This window comes from Typopeltis vanoorti, chromosome 19 (assembly GCF_054136105.1).
Source record: "Typopeltis vanoorti isolate ZY-2024b chromosome 19, IOZ_Tvanoo_1.0, whole genome shotgun sequence".
Classification (NCBI taxonomy): Eukaryota; Metazoa; Arthropoda; class Arachnida; order Uropygi; family Thelyphonidae; genus Typopeltis; species Typopeltis vanoorti.
Genome location: NC_143567.1, coordinates 17,584,304 through 17,609,984, shown reverse-complemented (window position 1 = coordinate 17,609,984; position 25,681 = coordinate 17,584,304). Strand labels below are relative to the sequence as shown.

Genomic DNA, 25,681 nt, shown 5'->3' with positions numbered 1-25,681 from the left:
AGGGACATAGATATTGATTTATATAGTCGCATATTGCATTGACACCAGTCAACAACTATATTTTTCCATCACATCATACATGTGCATTAAAAAAAAAAAAAAAAGACAGAGTAGACCAATTCTGTGACACTCATGACTCTATATAAAAGGGCTGATAATGACTTGAAAATGCATATATGTCAATGTAACTAGTAAAATGAGTTTCCCTAATGAAAAAAAAAAACTATATTATACATCATTGAGAGTTCTTCATCTCCTATGAATTTCCAGATTTCTTTATGTATTCTTGAAAAAAAGCCTCATATTCAGAAATCAGTGATATAATAACAAATGCCATATACCTGTTTATTCAGAAGTTGCTAAGCCAATATGAGCCAGTCAGGTATAGTAGTATGCTCCATACTACTATATCTACACATCTTTGATCTCATGTTCACTAGCTGTATTGTGAGGGAAAGGGGAATTAGTTCCTGGACATTTCTGTCTAACTTTGCTGAGGTGCTGTCTCTGTAAAAAGTTAAGGATGGTTTACCAAATCTGAATAATTCTGTTTGTTATCTTTGAACTGTTTCATTAGAATTTATTTTTTCCAAAATAAAAATAAAAAATCACACACTGGATGATTATTATTATTATTATTAGTAGTAGTAGTAGTACGGGTATTTCCATGGAGTCAGTAGACTCATCGCGAGAGACACAAACTATCAAAACAATATCATATCTCTTCTTGAATTCATTAACAGACGAAGAACTCACAACTGAGTCAGGCAATGCATTCCACTCATTCACCACCCTCCAGGCGAAAAACCTTGTTCTCACACCCTTGTTAACCACACTTTTCCTTTATTTCCAGGGATGATCTCTTGTTCTTCCATCACTATCACACAGCTGAAACATTTCCCCTGCACAGAGCCAGCGCTAGGGTCTTTGCCGCCCGCATGCAATTTCTATCTAAGCACTCCTGTAATGATCCGGGAGTGTGTGGTTCTTTTACGATAATAAAAATTTAAATTATTTGAAATTTCTTAAATAAATTTTGACAGAACAGCCACACGTTGGTTCGCGAAATGTAACGAACCGAAGATGTTGACTAGGTTGGATAATCGTTAAAAACCAGAATATTCAAAAAATTCTCAAAAGTTAAAGCAAATTTTGATAAAGCCACTTCACTTTAATTGTTGAATATAATGACACAGGGATTATAGCCTTCTCATCAACCCAAATCACTAACAAAATTAAAATGAATTTTAATTAAAGTTAAAATTTATTTGAACTAAAGTTTAAAAAATTCTTGCATTTTACAAGTTACTAAATTCTAAGTAACCTGTAAAAATTTTTTAATAATTTTTATAAGTGGAACTATCTTCTAGAACAATAAAAGAAACTCGACATAGATGAGAAAATAAGAAAAGAATTCACAAATAATTAGAACATTTAATATAAGTATTCAAAAAATAACATCTTTACAGAATAACAGAAAATAAAATTAAATTACATAAATATACTTGAAATTTTTAAATTTAAATTTTAGGGTTTTTGATTTCATATTTACAAAATTAGAAATAATGGTCTTAACGTCTAATTCCGCACATATATCATTTTCAATACAAACTAACAAGCTTTTTTTTTGGCATACTTGTTCTTAAGTAGATTTTAATCAATTTCAACTTGGAAAAGGAACGTTCACCGCTCGTTACACTAACAGGTAAGGTTAATAGTATTCATGAAGCAATTGAAAAGTTAGGGAAAGATAAATTATTGGACACAATAAAATGAAGAATATCAAAAGGGTTTTGAATATTTAAATTATCCTTCCGAAAAATATCCTGGAAAGCACATAACTCATCATATAGTTCTATTGCATTTATGTCTTTATTGTCACCATCCTTCAAGAGAATCTTTAAATTGTCACAATTTTTTTCGTAAATCTTTGTTATTAATTTGTAGTAATCTATACAAGAAATTGAAATTATCATAATATGTTTTTAGTTGTTCAAAATGTTCTTTAACAAACACATTGCAACGTCTTGAAGTGTATAAAACACATTCACTCTAAATTTATCTTCTGGCAATTGTGGTGTTTCGTCATGATTCTCTTAGTCAAATTGTTGTGTCTTCTTTCGTCGTCGAACTTTTGTACCAGTTTTAAATTCTTGTTCTCCATCCACCTCTTCACTCAGTTCTTTTGCCGTTTTTAGAACTTCTTTAAAATTTGTATCTGATTGATATTCTTGGAAGAATATTTTTAAATTTTTGATAGATTCTAAAGCAAGTGTAATGTTCATATTTTTGTCTTGAAGCATTTTACTCACAGGGTTTATTCTGTTAAGTAAATCATGTTATAAGAGAGCAAATAAATTTGTAGTCCTTTATTTTAGCACATAATGTTTGTGCTTCATGCTGAGTTTCTTTATTAAAATTTTCATTATTTAAAATTTCAAAAAGTGCATCGTAAATTTCTCCTAACTGATATCATAGAGGGTGGATTGCATTAATTTTACTTTCCCACCACGTTTCTGATGGCTGTTTCAATCTTAATTTTTTTACGAACTTTAAAAGGATTGCCCAACGTTTGTAAGAGAATGAAAAGAAATTGTATATTTCTTGAATAATTGCAAAAAAACTAATTGTATCTGTATTCCCTTTGGCTGCATCGTTAATGATTAAATTTAGAGTATGAGCAGCAGATGGCACGTAAAAAGCTCGAGGATTTTTGTTCAAAAGCAAATTTTGGAGCCCATATTTTTTCCTTTTCATATTTGCCCCATTATCATACCCTTGACCTCACATATCTTCAATGGGAATGTTCCATTTTTCCAGTTGTTCCATTATTGTTGCATATAAACCACGTCATGTGGAATCTGATATATCTGCAAAACCTAAAAGGTTTTCCACGATCTTGACAATTCCATTGTCACAGGAAACAAAACGAATAATAATGGTCATTTGTTCTGTTTTACTTGCATACAGTGTGCAATCTAAAATTATGGAATAATATTTAGATTTTCGAATTGATAATAAAATTGTATCCCTGATTGCATTACTTAAAGTTTCCAATATTTCATTTTGACTGTCTTTAGTCAAATAGTGTACTCTGTTGTTTTTGTAGGGCTCTTTCAACATGATTTTCCATAACGGGATCAAACTTTGCAAACAATTCGACTAATTTTAAAAAATTGCCGTTATTCTTTTTATATAATTTATCAGATAATTCGCGAAAAGCTAAATTTTGGCTACCAAGGAATTTTATAATTTCAATCAAGCATTCTAAAACACTCGTCCAATGTTTCTTTTCCATTTCATACACGTTTTGAGTCTGGCAATCAATAGTAGTTTTGTTTTTTAAATTATTATCAAGTTCCTTCCATTTTAAGAAATTTTTCATGTGAGTTAAACTAGTCTCATGTCTATGCAAAGTTGTACTTACATTTCTCCAATCGTTATAACCTTCTACAAGACTACTTGATTCAGTAGGTGTGAAAAGTTTGCAACAAAAGCAAAAAACAGTAAAAGGGATATATTATATTTTTCTTTTGAACAGGACCCATTCCAATTAAAACAACTCGTAATTTTTCATCGATATTTCCCCATTCACCTGGATCTTCTAATTTACAGAGACTAACAATGTGTTAGTTTCGGTCAACTACAACTAAATCTTCTTCTAACTGTTTTTCACTTAAATCATGCGTCTTGTTATCTTGTTCAATAGTTGCAATAGTAGTTTCATGCAAACTGGATGATGTGCATGGTTCTTCAACTCTGATTTCTGATGTATCGAGTTGGTTACAATCTGCATCAGAATATTTTAATATTTTAACAAATTTATTAAGAGCCCCAGTTTGTTTCTTAATAGCTGCTTCTTTCGCAGCATGATGCTTACGATTTTGTGCACTGGATAACTTTTTTTTTTAAATTTTTGATTCCATTTCTATTTTATACCCACAAGAAATTATTACACAACACGACACAGAGACAAAAAAATAGTCTGCACTGTGCTACTGTCAGTAGCCTAGAGATGAATACTATATTACACAACACGACACAGAGACAAAATAATGGTCTGCACTGCGCTACTGTCAGTAGCCTACTGAGATGTGTACCCTATGACTGGTTAACTAGCAACAAATGTTTTGTACGAAAATTCGTTTCTGTGCATAAAAACTGTTCACCATTGCACTTTAGATAGACTGCAGTAGACACAGCATTCTGCAAGGAAGCATTTAGCCCGCTCACGCTGAAAAATTATAAACAGTCGGCTGATCAAAGAGTCAGCAATATACAATTTTTTTTTATTATTCGGTGTATCTGGCCTTATTTATTTTAATATTGATCATTCTAAGAATTTTTTGTTTTTATGTAGCAGCGCCTGCATGCACCACATGCTCTGCATGCCCGCTTCCGCCAGCCCTGCCCCTGCATCAGTCTTATAAAAACCTTTTAGTAACTTAAATGTTTCTATCAATAAATAGATAAATGTTTCTATCTATAGTATCAATAGGATTGATACTATTATTATTATTATGATTAACATTTGACCTCCATGGAGTCAGAGACTCATCATGAGAGGTCACACTATTGTACACAATGCTCTTCCAACCGTGCCTTAAACTGATTCAATGTGTCTACACTCACAACACACTCAGGCAATGCATTCCACTCACCAACCACCCTCCATGCAAAGAACCTACTCCTCACTCCTCTGTTCACATCCTCCTTATACAGTTTCCAGTGATGGCCCCTTGTTTTACACCCCTCTCCCATTCTATGAAAAAATTTCTTCCACGTCGACCTGATAACAACCCCTGACTAGCTTATATGTCTCGATCATATCCCCCTCCCTCTTCCTCCTATCCACAAGGCTCTGCAATTTACATTCTCTCAATCTGTCCTCATACTCCCCATTCCAAAGACCACTGACTACCTTTGTGAATCATCTTTGGACCCTTTCCAACATATCCTCATCACCATGAAAACCAGGCAACCAAATCTGAGCACAATAATCCATGTGAGGCCTGAACAAGGCCTTAGACGATGGAATCATAACCTCTATTTCTGCATGTCAGGGTCCTCTGCATTATTGCCATTATTCAATGTGATGTCTTCACAATTAGTGCCATGTGGCCCCTGAATTTCAGGTCCTTGTCCACCATCACTCCTAGATCTGTCATCTCCTCTAATTCTGTTAAAGTTTCCCCACCAAGTGTATACTTTGCATCCCATCGTTGCTTACCAAATCTCAAAATCTTACACTTTGCAACATTGAATTGACAGTTCCATGTACATGCCCAATCATGCAATCTATTCAAGTCCTCTTGTAAGGCAATAACATCTGCTTGACTCTGCATTGCTCTTCCCAGTTTTGCATCATCTGCAAACAGCTGGATATCACTAGTTAGACCCAACCCAACATCATTAACATAAAAATTGAACAACAATGGCCCAAAAACTGACCCCTGTGGCACACTGCTAGTTACCTTTCTCTTTGGGATACAGCACCCCCATATACAACTTTCTGATACCTATCTGACAGCCAGTCACTGATCCGACTCAGAAGTCTGTTATTCAATCCTATCTGTTTCAATTTATTTAAGAACTTATTGTGTGGCAGTCTATCAAAAGCCTTTGCAAAATCCAAATACACCACTGACCACCGTATATGCATCTCCACTCTCCAAGGTATTTGTCACTTAATAAGTAAGTGAATGTTTCACTTAGTAAATAAGTGAAACATGATCTCCCCTTAACATCAACCCATTTCTGTAACCTACTTCTCACCAATCTCTCCAGGACCTTCACCACAACTCCAGATATATACAGACCGACCTATGATTTAAGCTACAGCCTTATCACCACCATTATGCAGTGGAACAATTTTACCTTCCTTCCACTTCCTTGGAACTTGTACTGTTGTAAGACTCTTATTAAATAGGCATGTCAGTACTACTGCCAATTCCCTGGAACATTCCCTTAAGATGCGTGGTCATATGTCATCAAATCCTTTTGCCTTATTGACATCAAGTTTATTTATTTTCTCAAATACCTCTTGCTCTCTCACAAAGCCATCCTCTACTATGTCCTCTACACTTTAGTTCCTCATGATTCCACCCTGATCAGGATGAAATACCCTTATACATTGATCATTGAATACCTCAACAATGTCTTCTGCAGCAGTTACCATTCTACCACTTTCATCCTTTAACTTCATCTTACCATAATCATTCTTCCTTCTACTTGCCACATATCTAAAAAAAACACTCTAGGGTTTTTCTTTGCCTGATTTGCCAATTTCTGCTCATACTCTACTTTTGTTTCCCTTACTAACTGAGTCACTCTCCTAGCTTGTTCTTTATACTCTTCATGTAACTGTTATTACCATTATTCATCTTGTACTACCTCCAAAGTGTCTTCTTCTTCCAGATGTCATGCCCAGCCTGCCTCATTCATGAATTTTATGTCTACCTTAATCAGCCTTTTGACCTTTGGAATACATTCACATATGTTATGAATTTCTTTGTCAGTTCCCAAGCGGCACTTATTTCCTTACCACTCAACTTCTCATTCCAAGCTATAGCTCCAAGCTGTCGCCTAAGCTTGTCATAATCACCAGCCTTGCTCTTCCACATATATCCTTTCCTTACAGAAGTCAACATATGGCTAGTTACAACCCAGGTGATCACTTCATGATCACTCTTACCAACTGGCAGGGACATGTCAGTAATGTCCGGCACCTGTGTGCAAAACTTTAGTTGTCGCCGCTATCCCCCCCTTTAAAAAAACGTTTTTTTTAAAGTATTTCCTCCTCTTTGGTGCCTGTGTGCATTGCACACATTTCACATATGGCCAGCACACCCCTGCCAACTGGAGGAATGTGTGAAACCTCACTCACAATTACATTCTCTGATGAAATGATCAGACCTAAAACTCTCGATGTTCACATCCTTTCCTTTAATACTACCTGAGATACTTATGTCTCAAAAACTTGAGAAATTTATTTTCCTGATTCCTAAATGCTCTGCATTCCAATCTATACCACCATAATTAAAATCACCTATAATAATTACTCTTTCTTTGTTCATTAACCCAAGTTGGCTATACATTTTTTCATCACAACTAAATATGTCTTCATGTCAACTTCCACCTGTAACTGATTATTACCATTATTCATCTTGTACTTCCTCCAAACTACCTTCGTTTTCCAGATTTCATGTTTAAGCTCCACATTCATCCATTTTACACCTACCGTATTTAACCTTTTGGTCTTCAGAATACAGTCATACATTGATGCTGTTATGTATTTCTTTGTCAGTTCCCATGCAGCATTTATTTCCTTACCACTCAACTCCTCTTTCCACTTTATAGCTCCAAGCTGTCTCCTAAGCTTGTCATAATCACTAGCCTTATAATTCCACATATATCCTTTCTTCACAAAAGTCTGCATATGACTAGCTACAACACAGGTGATTACTTCATGATCACTTTCACCAACTGGAGGAAAATGTGAAACCCCCCTCTAACAATTACATCCTCTGATGAAATGATGAGATCTAGAACTCTTGATCCTCACGTGCCCTTCTTTACATGCTGCCTGAGATCAAGAACTTGAGAAATTAATTTTCCTTATTTGTAGGTGCTATCGCTTCATTCCAATCTATACCGCTATAATTAAAATCACCAATAATAATTACCCATCCTTTGTTCACTAATCCAATTTGTTTATACATTTTTTCATCACCACCTTCCACATTCCCAGGCTTATAGCAACATCCAACTAAATATGTCTTCCTCTCAACCTCCACTTTACACTACACTGCCTCATAACTATTGCCACTATTTCCCCCTTCATATTTACCTTATGTGGACTTAATTCCTCTGCTATCATCAGCAGCACTCCCCCTCCCTTCTTCCCCTTTCTATCCTCGCAAAAAACACTGTACCCTTCCATTTCTATTCCCGTTACAATATCATCTTCATTCAACCATGTTTCACTTATTCCAATGATTTGTATGTGAATAAACTCAATCACTGAAACCATTTCATCCCCTTTATTCCTGATACTTCTGGCATTTGTAAACAAACACAGCAGTTCATTTTTAGGTCTACAGCCAGTCCTACCCAAGCCATGTGTTTGTTATGATTTCCCCACTACACCTACCCAATTCACCTTTATCACTGCTTACCACATACATCTGCTCAGTCTCAACTTCTCCACCCACATTGCAATATACTCCATTTTCATACACACATTCACTCTCTCTATGCCACGGCTCCCTGTCCATCAGGGCTCCCCTTCCCCCCATTTCCCTGTTCCTCTTGTATTCGCATTCTCTCTTCCTCTCACACTACTACTACTGTTTCCACTGCCAAGCACTTCTGTCTCTTCAGTACTATTCTCCTGATTTTTCCTTTCATCTCTTTCTTCTGATCTATGGCATGCATCACACACTGTATTTCCATCCAGTAACACTTTCACCAGCACACTCACTCCAAAGTCATTTAAATGCAGTCCGTTGTGCCTGTATAATTTCATTTTACCCTCAAACACATGCCATACATCCACACAGCTCCATTAGCATAACATTCATTATTTTGGCTCTCCATTGCAACTCATCATTGTCATATCTTGGTAACACAATGAAAACCTTTCCTACTACAGTGGAGCTTTGACTGGGAATTTTTTTTGCTCTGTTGTAGTGAGCAAGTTCACTATAACTTTAATTGCAATACTGAGAGTTCACTGTGCATATATATATATATACACACAGGTAACCCTCGTATAACACGGTACTTATACAACACGGTTTTGATATAACGCGGTCTACAAATTGTAGTAATCCTTGTTCAACGTGATACTTATACAATGCAGTTTCGATAAAAACGCGGTCTACAGATTGTAGTAACCCTTTATCTTTTCATATATTTTCACCGTGCGACTTAAAAATCAAATTTTATCTTCGTTAAATTTGCATCAGCCCATATCACGCATTTAGTTAGAAGTAGCGAATTTATATTAGGGGAAATACCCTTTAGCACACATATATGTCAATTGTCTACCATATAAAGTGTTTATTGTTGAAAATTGTCTTCATTTTCTGCCAGTAAAGTGCATTAAAAATCATAAATGTGTTAATCTCAAGCTGAGCACTTTATTTTTTGGTGAGTTACATACATGATTAATATATAATGCACTTTTTATGTAGAAAATTTATTTTTATAATAATGGCCACTTAAGGGTTTTTGAGATATGGTTGAAAACGAAATTAGTAATTAATTGATGGGAAAATAGATTTAAATTAGGAGGAACTGGTACAATTAATTGATGACCTCAAACCAAATTGCGGGGAAAGGTTTTATTACTGACTTCTTGAAAACTAAGCCAGCTGAAGTATGCAATGAGAATTATACAAATGATGTGCAAGAAATTTCAAGTGACGACGATGTCCGGCCACTCATAAATAAAGAACATCTATGAAATGTTCCTTTTGAAGACAGTGATGACGATTAAAATATGCACTTTATTTTATTTTGCCTAAAACATTTATGCATTATGTGCAATGAAGTTTACGTACAATATGTATTTTTATAAGTTTATACTACGTATTTTGTTTCATAGTTTATATGTTTTCTTAACTTACATAAATTACCTGAATTAAATAAATTTTTTTTTCTTGGATATGTCGTTGTTTATATAATTAAAAAAACAAAACAATTTTGAAACATAACCATACTTTTTCTGTGTGATCTGAGTCTCGCATAATGTGATTTATATAACACGGTATTTCTTCTGTGGAACCTAACATCCGTGTTATATGAGGGTTACCTGTGTGTGTGTGTGTGTGTGTGTGTGTGTGTGTGTGTGTGTGTGTGTGTGTGTGTGTGTGTGTGTGTGTGTGTGTGTGTGTGTGTGTTTAATATAATTAGAATGCTTTTAGAAATTATAGTTACTATGTTTAACTGTTAAAAAGATGTACATAGAATATGAAAAAGATGAACTAATATAATATTTTGTTCTTTTTTAAGAACGGCACCTTAAGGATAATTGACAGAAAAAAACATATTTTCAAACTTGCTCAAGGAGAGTATATAGCTCCTGAAAAGATAGAAAACATATATCTGTCAAGCCCATTTTTAGCACAGATCTTTGTTCATGGAGAGAGTTTACAGGTTTGTAAAAAGATTTATATACATGATATACAGTTTTATTAGATAATAGTTTCAGTTATGCAAACGGTAGCATGCTTTATCAAATGTACACCAAAGTTATAAGGCAGTATTTTAAGAGCTGCATCAAACTCTCACTACAGCAAATTTTAGGGACCATAGGAATAGTTTCTTATATTGAATTTCTATTAGAATATTGTTAATACAATGGTTTGAGCAAGACTCTTTTGAATTCTTTATAGTGATTGAATTCATTACTGCAATGCTTGCCGAGGGTTTACTATACCATTCTATAAAATAATAACTTATGTTGTTACTATTATTCTCTTTTCTCTTTCAGAAAAGAAATCTTATTTAAATTTAATATATAAGCATGAGAAATAAATGTGAGAGAAATGAAGCATGAAAGACAACTATCTCAGGCAGCATGTAAGGGAGGACATGCAAGGATTGAGAGTTTTAAATCTGATCACTTCACCAAAGGATGCAATTGTGAATGAGGTTTTGCACTTTCCTCCAGTTGGTTTGAGTAATCATGAAGTGATCACCTGGATTGTGACACCATAATGCAGACTTCTGTGAGGATGGAATATATGTGGAAGTACAAGGCTGATAATATAAAAGCTTAGAAGACAGCTTGGAGCTGTATCACAAAATGAGAAGTTGAGTAGTAAAGAAATAAATGCTGTTTTGACAAAGAAATACATAACAACATCATTGTGTGAATATATTCCAAACTCTGTACCAAAGATCAAACGGATAAATAAGGTAGATGCAAAATGTATGAATGAGGTGAAGCATGAAATCTGGAAGTAGAAGGCACTTTGGAGGCAGTACAATATGAATGTCGGTAATAATCAGTTTCATGAAGAATATAAAGAACAAGCCAGGAGAGTGATTCAGTAAGGACAACAGAAGTGCAGTATGAGCAGAAATTAGCAAATCAGGCAAAGAAACACCCTAGAGAGTTTTTTTAGATATGTGGCAAGTAGAAGGAAGAATGATTATGGTAAGATGCTGTTGATGGATGAAAATGGTAGAATGGTAACTGCTGCAGAAGACAATGGTAAGGTATTCAGTGAATTATAAGGGTGTTTATAAAGGTTTATATGAAATACTCTTATAAGTTTATAAGGGTGTTTCATCCTCATCATGGTGAAATCATGAGAAACTTCCCTCATTAAGTGCTCTTGTTATTTTATTATAAAAGGCAATTAGAATCCTAAAACAAGAGTTCCCTTTCACAAATCCATTCTGGTCCTCACACATAATATCACCCTCATCTGCCCAATGCTGTATACAATCTCTCACTAATTACTCTAAAATCTTAACAACTACAGAATAGAAGAAATACAAACTGACCTATGGAATGACACTTCCATTCTACCACCACCATTATGGAATGGGACACCTTACCTACTTTCCACTCCTTGGGCACTTTTCCCATAGCTAGACTCTCAATGAAAAGCCAAGTCAATAGAGCTGTCAAATCCTTAGCACATTTTCTAAAACATATCACAAAATCCCATCCAGTCTCAATGCCTGATTGACATCCAGAGTACTTGGTATTTGTAGCACACTTAACTTTTGCACTTCCAAACTCTGTACCCACCCCATCCCTCTAATAATAATGAAACTTCTCCTTTCTACCTTGAAATACCCCAATAAAGTGATATTAAACAACTCCAGTATGTTTTCTGCATCAGTCAATCTCCACTTCCATTTTCATCTAACAATGTCATTCTTCCACAATCATTTCTCCACCTACTGGCCATATAATGAAAAAATTCTTTTGGATTTTCCTTGTATCTCAGAGCTAATCTCTCCTCATATTCAAGTTTCATCTTCCTTACTGTGCTAGTCACTTTCCTAGCCTGAGTCTTCTATTCCTCATGCAGCTGCTCTCCATCTCTCTCTCTCTCTCTCTCTCATTATACTTTTTTTATAACCTGCATTTCATCTGCAGTTCCTGTTTGATATTGTTAGTCATCCATTTTGCACTAAACGTTGTTCTCTTTTCATTCGAGGTATACAACACCATTACTGCTAATAGATATTTCTTCACTAGTTTTCATGCACTGGTAATAGCTTACCTTTCCAATTTGTCCATCCTTGGAACTGTAACAAGCTGATTTCTAGGATTTTTATAATCACGTGCTTTATATATTCCCATAAAATCCTTCCTTCTTGTCACTTGGCCATATATACGTATTCCCCGAGCGAAGACAATATGGTCACTCTCTGCACTTGCGGAAGGGATGACATTTTAGTTACAGTCAGTTCCTCTGATGGCAGGACAAAATCCAAAACTCTTGAGCCTTATTTCTTCTAATACATTCTGCCTGAGGCATTTCTCCCTCAAGAATTCCAAAAATTTCATTCTCTTATTACTACATGCCATTTCCTCTTCCCAATTTATGCTGCTATAGTTGAAATTTCATAATGATCACTTGTTTTTGCACTTGCCAAACTCAACTGCGCCCAAACATTTCTTGCTTCTTGAATTCTATATTCCCTGGCTTATAGCAGCTTCCAGCTAATTGTACTGTCCTGCCCATCCATACCTTAAAGCATATACTCTCAAAATCATTGGCGCCATTTCCCTGCAACATCTCCACTCTGAGAGGGGAACAATTTATCACTTATCATAAGCAGTATTCCATTACTGCAGTTGTCATTCCTATCCTGTCGAAATATGCTATACCCTTTTATATTTATTTCTGTCAGTATATCATTTTCATTCAATCATGTTTCACTGATCCAAATAATCTTTGGACTGGCTAAGGCTATCAGTACCACTAATTCATCTCCTTTATTTCTGATGCTCTTAGCATTCATTCATATAAAGAAACATTAATTAATTGCTATTATTTCTCTCCCTATTAATATTCCCTCTAGACTCCATTTGACTCCACATAACACTGTACATTATCCCATCTTTTGAGTGTCCATCTCCCACAACAGGCTACCCCTGCTTTCACCGACCCTGACAACTTTAGTTTCCTTGCACTAATAATCTTTCATTTGGTAGTGTCAAATCAGATGAAATCAGGTCAATGAGGTGCCAAATCACTGTCAAGGTGGTGAGAGTGACCGTAAAGTGACATATTACAGTCACCTGGATGGTTGTGAGCAGTGTGAGGACATCTGTGAGGAAAAGCTACAAGGGTGCTCTGAAAAGCTCTCTGGTCCCATCCATTTCAATTTATTTAGCAGCTTGTCATGTGGCTTGTCAAAAGCTTTTGCAAAATGTAAGTATACCACTGTATATGCATCTCTCTTGTCAGACATTTGTCATCACCTTATTATAATAAATAAGTTAGTAAAACATGGTCCCCCTTTAAAAAACCTATGCTGATAATCATAAAGAATATTCCTGTTATCAACCCATTTCTCCAGTACTTTAACCCCAACTCTGGATATGATTTATGAATATGGAAGAGACCAAAAGAGTAAAAAGCAAATGTGATCGCAGAACTAGAAGAGAAACATGGCTGAAAGAGCAAAAGGAGATGTGATTGTGTGGAACAGAAGTTAGCATCACTGAAGAAGAAAAAATAGTCATGATTGTGCAAATAGAAGATAGCACAACTGACTGATCAAAATCGAGAGCATTGCCAATAAAGAGAATATGATCTCATTCTGGAACTCTTACTGGAATGCATGAGTTAAATAAATAATGTGATGGTGCAATGACTGTAAGTCCCGTTTTACGGGGAGGTACGGCACCATCTAGTCCCCAAAATTTTATCTGGGCTCCGGAACTGGCATAGCTGACCTATGGCTGGGTCAGTATTCCTGACTGTAATCCATGTGTGTTCATGGGACCGGTTTGCCTGCTTGCAGGATGAAAAACCCCAGATAAACTGGCAGAAAAAACCATGCTGTCCACACCCAAGACCAGCTGGCTTGGCTATGGCTGAGGAAGATCCTTAAGCTCCTCGCGTCGTTGTCGGGAATCAAACCTAGGACACTCCTTCCTCAGGCATATGGTTGCGAAGCGCAAAGCCACTAGGCTAACCACGCGGACACGCATGAGTTGAAGAATGAGATATTAAGATGAGAAATGAGATTAGACATTTGGTGGATACAAATGTAAGAGTACAAAAGAAAAAAATGAAAGATAATGAAAAAAAAGAGAGGTGGTAAAGGACTCAAGAGCAGTGCTTTGTGGGAATTCTATTATTAGTGATTTATTGGATGTATATCCAACATATATCTCCCAAGAGCTGCTTCAGAGGTCAGCAACCCATGGTTCTTTATTGCCCCCTCATGTGTGAAATGGATTTCACACATGAGGAAAAAAGGGGATGCAGTTTGCATACCCTCTTTGTTCTTATTAATATATATATATATATATATATATATATCTCGATTTAATGGAGAAAATTTCCGGTCCATATGTCACATACATGTGAAAATTAACACCCTGTTAATTTTAAAATGCTTTTAACCAAGATTTGCTTATAATTAAATTAACAGGTTATTTTCATCCAAATGGCTCTTCAGCCAGAAATGGTTACCAACCCCCGAGCTATATGATGTCCAAAGTGCATAAAACACATCAGTCATCATTTCAGAACTTCTTTTTTGTTATGCTATTACTAATTTAATCCCATATACACTATATTTACAAAACTGCAAATACAATTCTAAAAATTGGAGGTACTCTAATTCCTATAAATAAAAAATTACTTTATCACTTTAATTAATTACTTTATCAACATGCATGATTATCACCACTAGCTGTTCACGTTACTGTTATATAACAATAGCTATATCTGGTTATAAATGTGTATCTACTTATATTTGTAGATTTAGGGACTCAAAAACACACGTGTTGAACAGATTATTTTATTAATTACAAATAAAATAAAACAAATATTGTAGTTGCATTTATCTATTTATAATATATATATAATTTTTTTTTTTTTGTTTGTTTTTCCTTTCTATCACTAGAGGTCAGGCTAGAAAAAAGATTTATTAACTACGTAAATTTAGTTTACTGATATAGAAAGCATGAGCATGTAGCTTGGTTCTGTATACAGTTGTATTCTTCCGATGATGACCTCGATATAGAGGTCGAAACGTCAAGTTTTATTTTATTTGTAATTAATAAAATAATCTGTTCAACACGTATGTTTTTGAGTCCCTAAATCTACAAATATGAGTGCTGATCACCGTGTAACCCTAAAAGAAAGGTATATCTACTTAAGACAGATGTAGCAAATGATATCAGCTAACAGTACCATCTACACCTATTATCTAATGGTGATTTGTCTACCACTGGCTAATAAAATATAACCAGTGGTAGATAAATAATAAAAGATTAACTCAGAATGAAGTTAATAAATGACCATAGGTTTTGGTCTGAATTACTGGAAATATCTTTGTAAATCTGATAGCATTGTATATCTATTTGGCTTAATTCAAATCTGATGTTTTGTATCTGCTCACGTAAGAGTGCCAAAGATGTTTTAAAATAAATATGCTTAGCTCTCTTGAATGGAAACGTTCTTTCAAAATGAGAAACTTAGGAATGATATTATGGTTCCTGCATCTCTTAAAAAAAAGTAAGGTGATTTAACAGTTTGGCCTTTTTGCATTTAAGTAGCTCAAAACGACGTACCTTTTGTTTCCCCATGGAGGCTATTCATAATGATGAAACAGTTATTTTTAACCACAAGAACTATAGGAAAGATTGACTTCTATTTGGGTTTATAGGTCAGATTTATTACATACTAAGTTATACCAACTAGTTTTACCAACTATTGCTGTTGACTTCATCAGGGTAAAAGATATATAGATGTAAGACCACTTAAACGCTAAAAATGTCATTGAACAGAATACAATTGCATTTTTACAAAAAACAGAAGAATGCGTACATCACACGCATAGAGCATGTATGATCTCACTTCTTGTTATGTAGGAACGTTCTGTAATTTGTAGCAAAATTTAATTCTGGCAAGTTTAAAGATCTAATGAGGGTCTTCCATATCTCAGGCAGAATTAATCCTTGGTTTCTATTTAGGTTTTGTTTTGAACGAATAACTGTTGTGACTTTTATCATTAGAGAGCGGAAATCCTCCTCTAAGTAGGGCATGGAGCTTTTGTCCCATTCTATGGTGTGGTTTGTCCTAGAGAAATGAAAGGCTAACCCCGATTTGTCTTCTCTATTATTGTTAATGTCTTCTATTTGTTCCTTTTTCCTGATTTCAAAACTTCTAGAAGTCTGGCCAATATAGTTCAAGCTACATAAGCAGGGGATGTTGTAGACTCTGGCATATTTGTAAAAAGGATGACTGTCTTTTGGAGATCTTAAGAATTGGCAGATGGTCTTTGAAGGTTTAAAAGCCACTCATATTCCATGTGGCTTGAGGAGTCTGGCAATCTTATTGGAAACGTGTGGACAGACTTATGTGTTCGTCGAACATGTTGTTTATTATTTTAACGGTATAATAGAACACAGAAACTAAGTAAATAATTAATTTATTAACTTGATGCTGATATTTCGCTGGTATTATAACCAGCATCTTCAGAGCACAAAAACACTGTTTGTCACAATACGCGAGACTAAAACAACATGGTGTACTTAAACAAAATTGTAGCAGCAACACAAAGACTAAAGTCCTGATTTTGGCGCCCTCTATCTGAAAAAAACAAACAAAACAAAACTATCATATATTACTAGAGACTGTCTCCCAGATCTTCGGCAAGTTAATACAGCCATATTTGTTGAGATTTGGAGTGTGTTTTAGGGCTTCTGTCGCCTCTAAGAACAATCTCTCTGATTTATACGGGTTTCTGTGTAGTACTTTTGTGTTTTTCCAGTTGATCCTGTGTGCAGGGGTATCCAGAACATGGTCTGCTAGGCCCGACTTCCCATAATGATAATTCCGGACGTATCGTTTATGTTCGCTGATGCGGATATTCACAGTTCTTCCTGTTTGACCGTAGTAGGCTTGATTGCATGAGCAGGGTACTTGGTAGACTCCTGGATGTGATAAAGGAGGAATGCTGTCCTTGGGTGAGCGGATGAGGGTGGCTAATTTGCTACATGGTCTGAATGTAGTGCGTAGTTTATGTTTATTGAGAATTCTTGAGATCTTTTCGGATGTGCCTTTAATGTAAGGGATGGTGACTGTTTTGTTATAGTTCTCTGTGGTGGATGGTGGGAGGGGTTTCTTAGGAGTGTTTAGTATTTTGTTTATTTTATGTGGATTGTAGCCGTTGGCCAAGAAGGTGTGGCGTAAGTGAGTCAGTTCAGCAGTAAGAGCCTTGTCATTGGAACAGATTGCTCTCGCTCTATGGGTTAGCGTTTTTTAATATGCCATATTGTTGAGATGGATGATGGTGTGATTGTTTGTGTAAGTATCTGCCTGTATGTGTGGGTTTTCTAAAAATTTTCTACTATGGAACTGGAAGCCAACAACCGTCTGCCCTTCCTGGATACACTCATCACACGTCTCCCAGATGGTTCCTTATCATTTTCAGTTTTTAGAAAACCCACACATACAGGCAGATACTTACACAAACAATCACACCATCATCCATCTCAACAATATGGCATATTAAAAACGCTAACCCATAGAGCGAGAGCAATCTGTTCCAATGACAAGGCTCTTACTGCTGAACTGACTCACTTACGCCACACCTTCTTGGCCAACGGCTACAATCCACATAAAATAAACAAAATACTAAACACTCCTAAGAAACCCCTCCCACCATCCACCACAGAGAACTACAACAAAACAGTCACCATCCCTTACATTAAAGGCACATCCGAAAAGATCTCAAGAATTCTCAATAAACATAAACTACGCACTAAATTCAGACCATGTAGCAAATTAGCCACCCTCATCCGCTCACCCAAGGACAGCATTCCTCCTTTATCACATCCAGGAGTCTACCAAGTACCCTGCTCATGCAATCAACCTACTATGGTCAAACAGGAAGAACTGTGAATATCCGCATCAGCGAACATAAACGATACGTCCAGAATTATCATTATGGGAAGTCGGGCCTAGCAGACCATGCTCTGGATACCCCTGCACACAGGATCAACTGGAAAAACACAAAAGTACTACACAGAAACCCGTATAAATCAGAGAGATTGTTCTTAGAGGCGACAGAAGCCCTAAAACACACTCCAAATCTCAACAAATATGGCTGTATTAACTTGCCGAAGATCTGGGAGACAGTCATATTAAGAAAAAACTAGCACTTTTCTAGGACTCTAGTAATATATGATAGTTTTTTTTTTTTTCAGATAGAGGGGCGCCAAAATCAGGACTTTAGTCTTTGTGTTGCTGCTACAATTTTGTTTAAGTACACCATGTTGTTTTAGTCTCGCGTATTGTGACAAACAGTGTTTTTGTGCTCTGAAGATGCTGGTTAAAATACCAGCGAAATATCAGCATCAAGTTAATAAATTAATTATTTACTTAGTTTCTGTGTTCTATTATACCGTTAAAATAATAAACAAAATCTTATTGGAAACTGTCCCCATATACAGGGACAGTTTCCAATATTTCCAATATTGGAAATATTTTCCAGTATTTCCAATTTCTAGTAAAATTAAAAAAAGATTTTTTAAAATTATTGATTCACCATATAAATAAATAGAAGTTAATATTCAACTATATTTTCTCTTTAAAATTTAAAAAAATGTATTTGCAGGCATGCCTTATAGCAATTGTAGTTCTAGACAAAGTAGTCATAAGTGACTGGGCTAAAGAAAAGGAAATAACAGGTAGCTGGGAGGAGCTTTGTCAAAATAAGGTAAGGAAAACAAAATACATAAAATTAACATATTGGTTTTATTTGACTGAACATCTTATGTAGATAATGAGTTTTATTATACATATTTCATTGTAAGCTAATAAAAATATTCTATAAGTGAATTTTTTTTCCCATCCCTCCACTGAGCAGAGAAAAGAAATGCTTATGGATTACATTTCTCATGGCTGGACTTCTAATCCAGTTGTTTTTTGAATTTTTCCTATGTGTGTTTGTTAGCTCACAAAACACATTGTGGTAAGCCCATGTTAAACAAGACAAAAGTCTGTCATGCCACTCCTTAAATTCATTCACTGTTCATTCTCTCACCTCTCTATCAGGCAATGCTCCAACCATGCTCTAACCACTAAAACATTCAACTAAATGCCATTTTCACCAAAATGGTTCTTCAGCCAAACAAGGTTATCAGCTCTCAGCAATTTGATAACCCTCCATGCAAAAAGGAAAAAAAAAAAAAAAGCCACTTCTCATCTTCTGGATTACCAGTTCCATTTGCAACTTCCAGGGATGGAACCTTTTCCTTGCTCCTTCCCTTTCTTCTACTATGCAAAAGATCTTACCATTTATTGGAAAATATTTAGTTTATTCCTGTTAAATACTGGTGACCAGATTTTAGTGCAACAATCCAAATGTAGTTTGGATCAGGATTTTATACAAAGGAGTCAATATTCTTCTATCTCTGCATACTGATAGATCCTGAATGAGAAAATTTTGAGAAGAAATTATTCATTCAGGATTTAGCATGCAAAAACTAACAACTAAAGGAGATGCCTGCACTTCAGCAGAAAATAGAGAAAACTTGTTTATTGTATGTGAAAGTATGTATTCCTTTGTATGTAAATTACTAAGATCTTATTGTTATTTAACCAAATATCCAATATCCAAGTGTATCGTAAGTCTCCAGACAATTTTAATTAACAGTCCAAAGGTCGCGTGCTAGCCACCCAGATCAGGGGGATGGGGGGGGGGGCAATAACATATGCGGAAGGTGATGCAGGCATGCTTTCCAAGAACAGCACCCTAACAGAAAAGGGAGAGCAAAGGATTAACTTGGGGGCATAAAATAAAGAGTGTCGTGCAGAAAAGATATGGTGAATATAAGGAGATGCGTGCCATATCTCTCTCTCTCTCTTGCTCCTGGTTCCTGCTTGGTGATTTTGACTAGTGTCTCGTGAGAGACGTGCGTAGGTGTTGCGATGTAGAACAGCGGGCCTTTTCCTGAAGATGCCTAAGAAATTTCACGCAAAGCCGTTCGTGAATTATCAGCCTTGCAGAATCGTGCCAATCGCTGGATGTCCTACCAGAAAGAGTGGAGAAAGTCCCCTAAGACGCAGCAGTAAAATACGTTCGTATCCAGTAGCAGAATTCAAGGACAGCGTGAGCTCATCTCCAGATGCAGATGAAATAAGCAGAAGGTAACCAGGCCACATAAAGGCGACATATTGTCCGGAACAGAATCGGTAATGTATAATATTTTATCGTATGTTTCAGAATTGTTAGAGGAAGAAAAAATGTGTGTAAGCATAAAGTATGGACAATTTGTAGAGGACTTTAGTAAGAATTCCTTTTTGAAAATAACTAGTAACCTTTAGCAGAGATTGTCTGGAGGCAGTTATATTATTGAATGAGATTGAATCTGATAAAATGAAATGGGTATTACTGAGAGCTTTTAATTGAAAACCTTAAGAATGTGTATATGTGTAACTTAAGAATAACTCGAGGAAAGAGATTACAGGTTATGCAATGTGATATAGCATTTTGAACTAACTTAGCGTGAACTGATTTTATTTAGCATGTACTGATTTCTTTAGCATTGAATATATGTTGCCTTTTAACTGTAAAATATTTGATTTCCCAATAAACATGTTTTATTACATATGCCTGACTATGCCTGATTGTGAAGACAAATTACCACTTATAAAAATAGAACCTTAGCAGGAAGAATTTATAAGTTATATAACTATAGGTTACAGGTCATGACTGCAAAAATCTGTACAATCGTAATGAAGAGTAAAATAATGTGTGTATGCCTTAAGATCTAGGATTATTCCTGAGCAAGAATCTTTTCTGTTATAGGATACTGGCTGGCACAGCATAATACAAATTTTGCCAGTATCTGAAGAGGAAATTACCCTGGATAGAAATAAGATAGGCTAGACAATAGAATAGATAATAGCAGATATTGAGATAATAAAGAAAGAAAATAGTAGATAGTAACGACATAACAATGGCGCAGCAGACAGGATGTGATTAGAGCCCCTAAATTTAAGGTTAAATAATCTATAATCACTGTAAGTTGGTTTTGACCACACATCAGGCAGTCAGGCAATTTTGGGACAGTGGAAATTTGATAATAGGCTTTGTGTTAGAGTGTAAGCTAAGGTGCAAGTATGTCTCTCCCGACATGATCTGAATTAGACGATTCGGAATTTTTCCGAATAATTAACCCTCAGCAAGTATTCCTACAGTTCTCTGGGTAAGAGACCAATGATGTGATCACATTTTTAGACTTTATAGAAGAACTGAGAAAGATTGGCAGATGATCTAACTTCCAACTTTTTGTGCTGCTATGCAGTGAGTTGGTAGGGAAGGCCAAAACCTATTTTCATTCATCGCCAATGCTGAAAGAAACCCATGATTACTGTGAGTTTAAAGAGACCCTAATCTCACAATTCTCCAGAATAAAGAATGTAGGGCCAAACCTCTGGAAGCTCCAGAAGATGGTACAATGGGAAAGGGAGAAAGTATCAGATTTCTACAACAGATTACTGACTCTCTCGAATACCTTTAACATCTCAAGTGAAGACAAATGACACTTAGACTGGACAGTCTTCCAACATTTCAGGATAGGTTTGAGGCAAGAGTTAAGAGAAACAGCATTTGGAAAGGGTGTAACAAATTTAGTAGAGTGTTATGAGGCTGTAATAGAAAGAGAACAACTGCTAGGAGACATCAGTCCCGCAGCCACTTCAGGGTATGTCAATGTAATTAAGGAAGAGAAAGGTAATAGTAATGACCCAGGTTCTGTGAAAAAATGTAAAGAAAAGGGTGAGAAACAGAAAACACAAAAGCGGAGCGAGGAGTGTAGAGCTGAATGAGTTTGTCAGGTAACAACTAGCATTCCCAATCAAAACGAGATCCATTCCATAATTAAACAGGAAGTCAAAAGACTACAACAGCCTGTTATGGAACACCTCGATGCAGTGCTAAACCAACTGAAGACAGGCTCTATGAAAAACTCAGAGGATTCTTACTCCCAAGATGAGAAAACCACTGAGTTAATACATAGAGAAGTTGAAAGAATGCAGAGACCATTATTAGACAAACTGGATACAGTGATGCAAAGGTTAGCAGAGTTTTCTATTAGTGACACTACAGGATCTCCTTTGTCTTCGGACGGAGATAATGAGAGAAGTAACTGGAGAAAACCTCCAAGGTGCTACAATTGCAATAAAATTGGGCATCTTGCCTGCAATTGCTTTAGCAGAAGGGGAAACCCCAGAAATGAATCAAGGACATACTTTTGTACCAAACAAGTCTGGAAAGGGAAGGAAGAAATCAGGGACAATTACTTGAAATTTCGGTTGAGGGAAGGATATGCGGAAAGGAATTCAGGGCGTTAGTTGACACAGGTTCCCAAGCTTCCATCATAACTGAAAATTTCTTCAGGGAACTAGAACCACTTGTGAGAAAAGGATTTACTCACCTTAAAAGACCTGTTAAACTATTAGGAATATCCCCCCCAAAAAAAAAAAAAATTCACGCGTCAAAGTCTGTACGATTGAAGGTCAAACTACCTGAATACAACATGTGTGTTTGGCATGAGTTTTTGGTTCTGCCTAGAACCTCTCTCCTACACTTGAAGTTAATTCTAGGAAATGATTTCCTAATAAAGTACAAATTTTCGTGTAACTACTCAAGGAGGGAAGTAGGTTTTCTCGATAGAAGAAAATTTACTGGGACTAATCAGAGGTAACAGACTCAGAGAATAAGAAACATCCAAATTAACAGTCTGAAAGTAAGGTAGAATTGTCAGAGAGAAACATAGGCCATGTGACTCACAGTCAACCTGAATCAGATGAGATTGCCTCATCGAAGGAAAAGGAATGCCCTGATGTGGACAACACTAAAGATCTTAATATGTCCATAGATAATGATATTTCAAACGAAAAACAACACTGTTTTCAAAGGGACCCTAGGAGTCAACTATGTAGGCATCGAAGGTAAAAGAAGAGGAACTTATAGAAAGGGTAAGGGTGACATGTTCATATTTCAGAAAGAGCACAATGAGCATAAAAGGGCAATTGGCATAAACAAGACAATTAAGGACGACACTGAATATATAATTTTATCCAGACATCAATTTGAATAGGGTCCCAAGCGAAATAGAAGGGTTTTCCCCAGAAAGCTGAGGGAAGTATAAAAAGAGTTTATCTGAAGAAGCAGAAAAACTCTTTTATTTGAAGGGGGGACCTTTGTTAGATCCTGAATGAGAAAATTTTGAGAAGAAATTATTCATTCAGGATTTTACATGCAAAAATTAACATTTAAAGGAGATGCCTGCACTTCAGCAGAAAATAGAGAAAACTTGTTTACTGCATATAAACAAGCTTACATACATCACTAACATCACTCCTATCTCAGTATCTCCCATAATGCAAAACACATCTCCTTGCGGATATGTAGAATGTTATGCATTAAGGGAAGGGCCACTACCCAGACTAGTTTCGACCTTTATTGAGGTCTCTTCAGTGAGAGCCAGGTCCAAGTGGAGATAATAGGCAGAAGCATTAGCAAGGTAATCTCCACCTATAGGAGTTGCCAAACGGTGTGCCACCTTTTTATTAAATTACTGTGGATTTAGAGAAAGATGTTGATTCTGTTCCGGACAATATTTCGCTTCCACGTAGTCTGGTTACCTTCTGCTTATTCCGTCTGCATCTGGCGATGAGCTTATGCTGTCCTTGAATTCTGCTACCGGATACTAACGTATTTTGCTGCTGCATCTTAGGGGACTTTCTCCACTCTTTCCGATGGGACATCCAGCGATTGGCACGATTCTGATAATTCACGAACGGCTTTGCGTGCAATTTCTTAGGCATCTTCAGCAAAAGGCCCGCTGTTCTACATCGCAACACCTACGCACGTCTCTCACGAGCCACCAGTCAAAATCACCAAGCAGGAACCAGGAACAAGAGAGAGAGATTTGGCACACATCTCCTTATATTCACCATATCTTTTCCGCACGACACTCTTTATTTTATGCCCCCAAGAACAGCACCCTATAGGGTGCTGTTCTTGGAAAGCATGCCTGCATCACCTTCCGCATATGTTACTGTCCACCCCCCCCCCCCCAATATTACACTGGTCTGATTGGCTAGCATGCGACCTTTGGACCGTTACTTATAATTGTCTGGAGACTTACAATACACTGGATATCTTAATGAACTAAATATTTTCTTTAAACAAATACTATATTATGATACAAATTCTCACTTTGATCTCTGGTTAAATAACAATAAGATCTTAGTAATTTACATACAAAGGAATACATACTTTCACATACAGTAATAAATTTAGTTTAATCCTTTATCCAAGTGTGGGCAAACAAAGTTTGCACCTGAAAGTGTCTTCAGGATACAACACCTGGCAACTCGTTGCAAAGGTGGAGCGAGCTAACATCACTCCTATCTCAGTATCTCCCATAATGCACAACACATCTCCTTGCAGATATGTATAATATTATGCATTAAGGGAAAGGCCACTACCCAGACTAGTTTCGACCTTTATTGAGGTCTCTTCAGTGGGAGCCAGGCCCAAGTGCAGATACCAGGCAGAAGCAGTAGCAAGGTCATCTTTACCTATAGGAGTTGCCAAAAGGTGTGCCACCTTTTTTATTAAATTACTCTGGATTTAGAGAAAGATGTTGAAAGTCTAACCAAGTGAATTATACCCTAACCAAGTGAAAAATAACTTTCAATATCTTTCTCTAAATTCAGAGTAATTTAATAAAAAGGTGGCACACCATTTGGCAACTCCTATAGGCGGAGATGACCTTGCTAATGCTTCTGCCTGGTATCTCCACTTGGGCCTGGCTCTCACTGAAGAGACCTCAATAAAGGTCGAAACTAGTCTGGGTAGTGGCCCTTTCCTTAATGCATAACCTTATACATATCCACAAGGAGATGTGTTTTGCATTATGGGAGATACTGCGATAGGAGTGATGTTAGCTTGCTCCACCTTTGCAATGAGTTGTCTGGTGTTGTACCACCTTATCCCAGTCCTGAGGATACTTTCAGGTGCAATCTTTGTTTGCCCATGCTTGGATAAAGGATTAAACTAAATTTATTACTGTATGTGAACGTATGTATTCCTTTGTATGCAAATTACTAAGATCTTAGTGTTATTTAACCAGAGATCAAAGTGAGAATTTGTATCATAATATAGTATTTGTTTAAGGAAAATATTTAGTTCATTAAGATATCCAGTGTATTGTGTCTCCAGACAATTTTAAGTAACAGTCCGAAGGTCGTGTGCTAGCCACCCAGACCGGCGTAATGCTGGGGGGGAGGGGAATAACATATGCGGAAGGTGATGCAGGCACGCTTTCCAAGAACAGCACCCTAACAGAAAAGGGAGAGCAAAGGATTAACTTGGGGGCATAAAATAAAGAGTGTTGTGCAGAAAAGATATGGTGAATATAAGGAGATGCATGCCATATCTC

At 36.3% G+C, this 25,681-nt stretch overlaps 1 protein-coding gene across 1 annotated transcript in view; it reads left to right on the top strand.

Moving 5' to 3' along the window:
• The window catches only part of LOC150095885 (long-chain-fatty-acid--CoA ligase 1-like), a 335,143-nt gene that overhangs the window by 288,758 nt on the left and 20,704 nt on the right, over positions 1–25,681 (top strand). The window contains exons 17-18 of the mRNA XM_090409654.1: positions 10,018–10,161; positions 18,838–18,939. Coding sequence (XP_090265780.1) covers positions 10,018–10,161; positions 18,838–18,939 — 246 coding nt within the window. The remainder of the gene's footprint in view (positions 1–10,017; positions 10,162–18,837; positions 18,940–25,681) is intronic.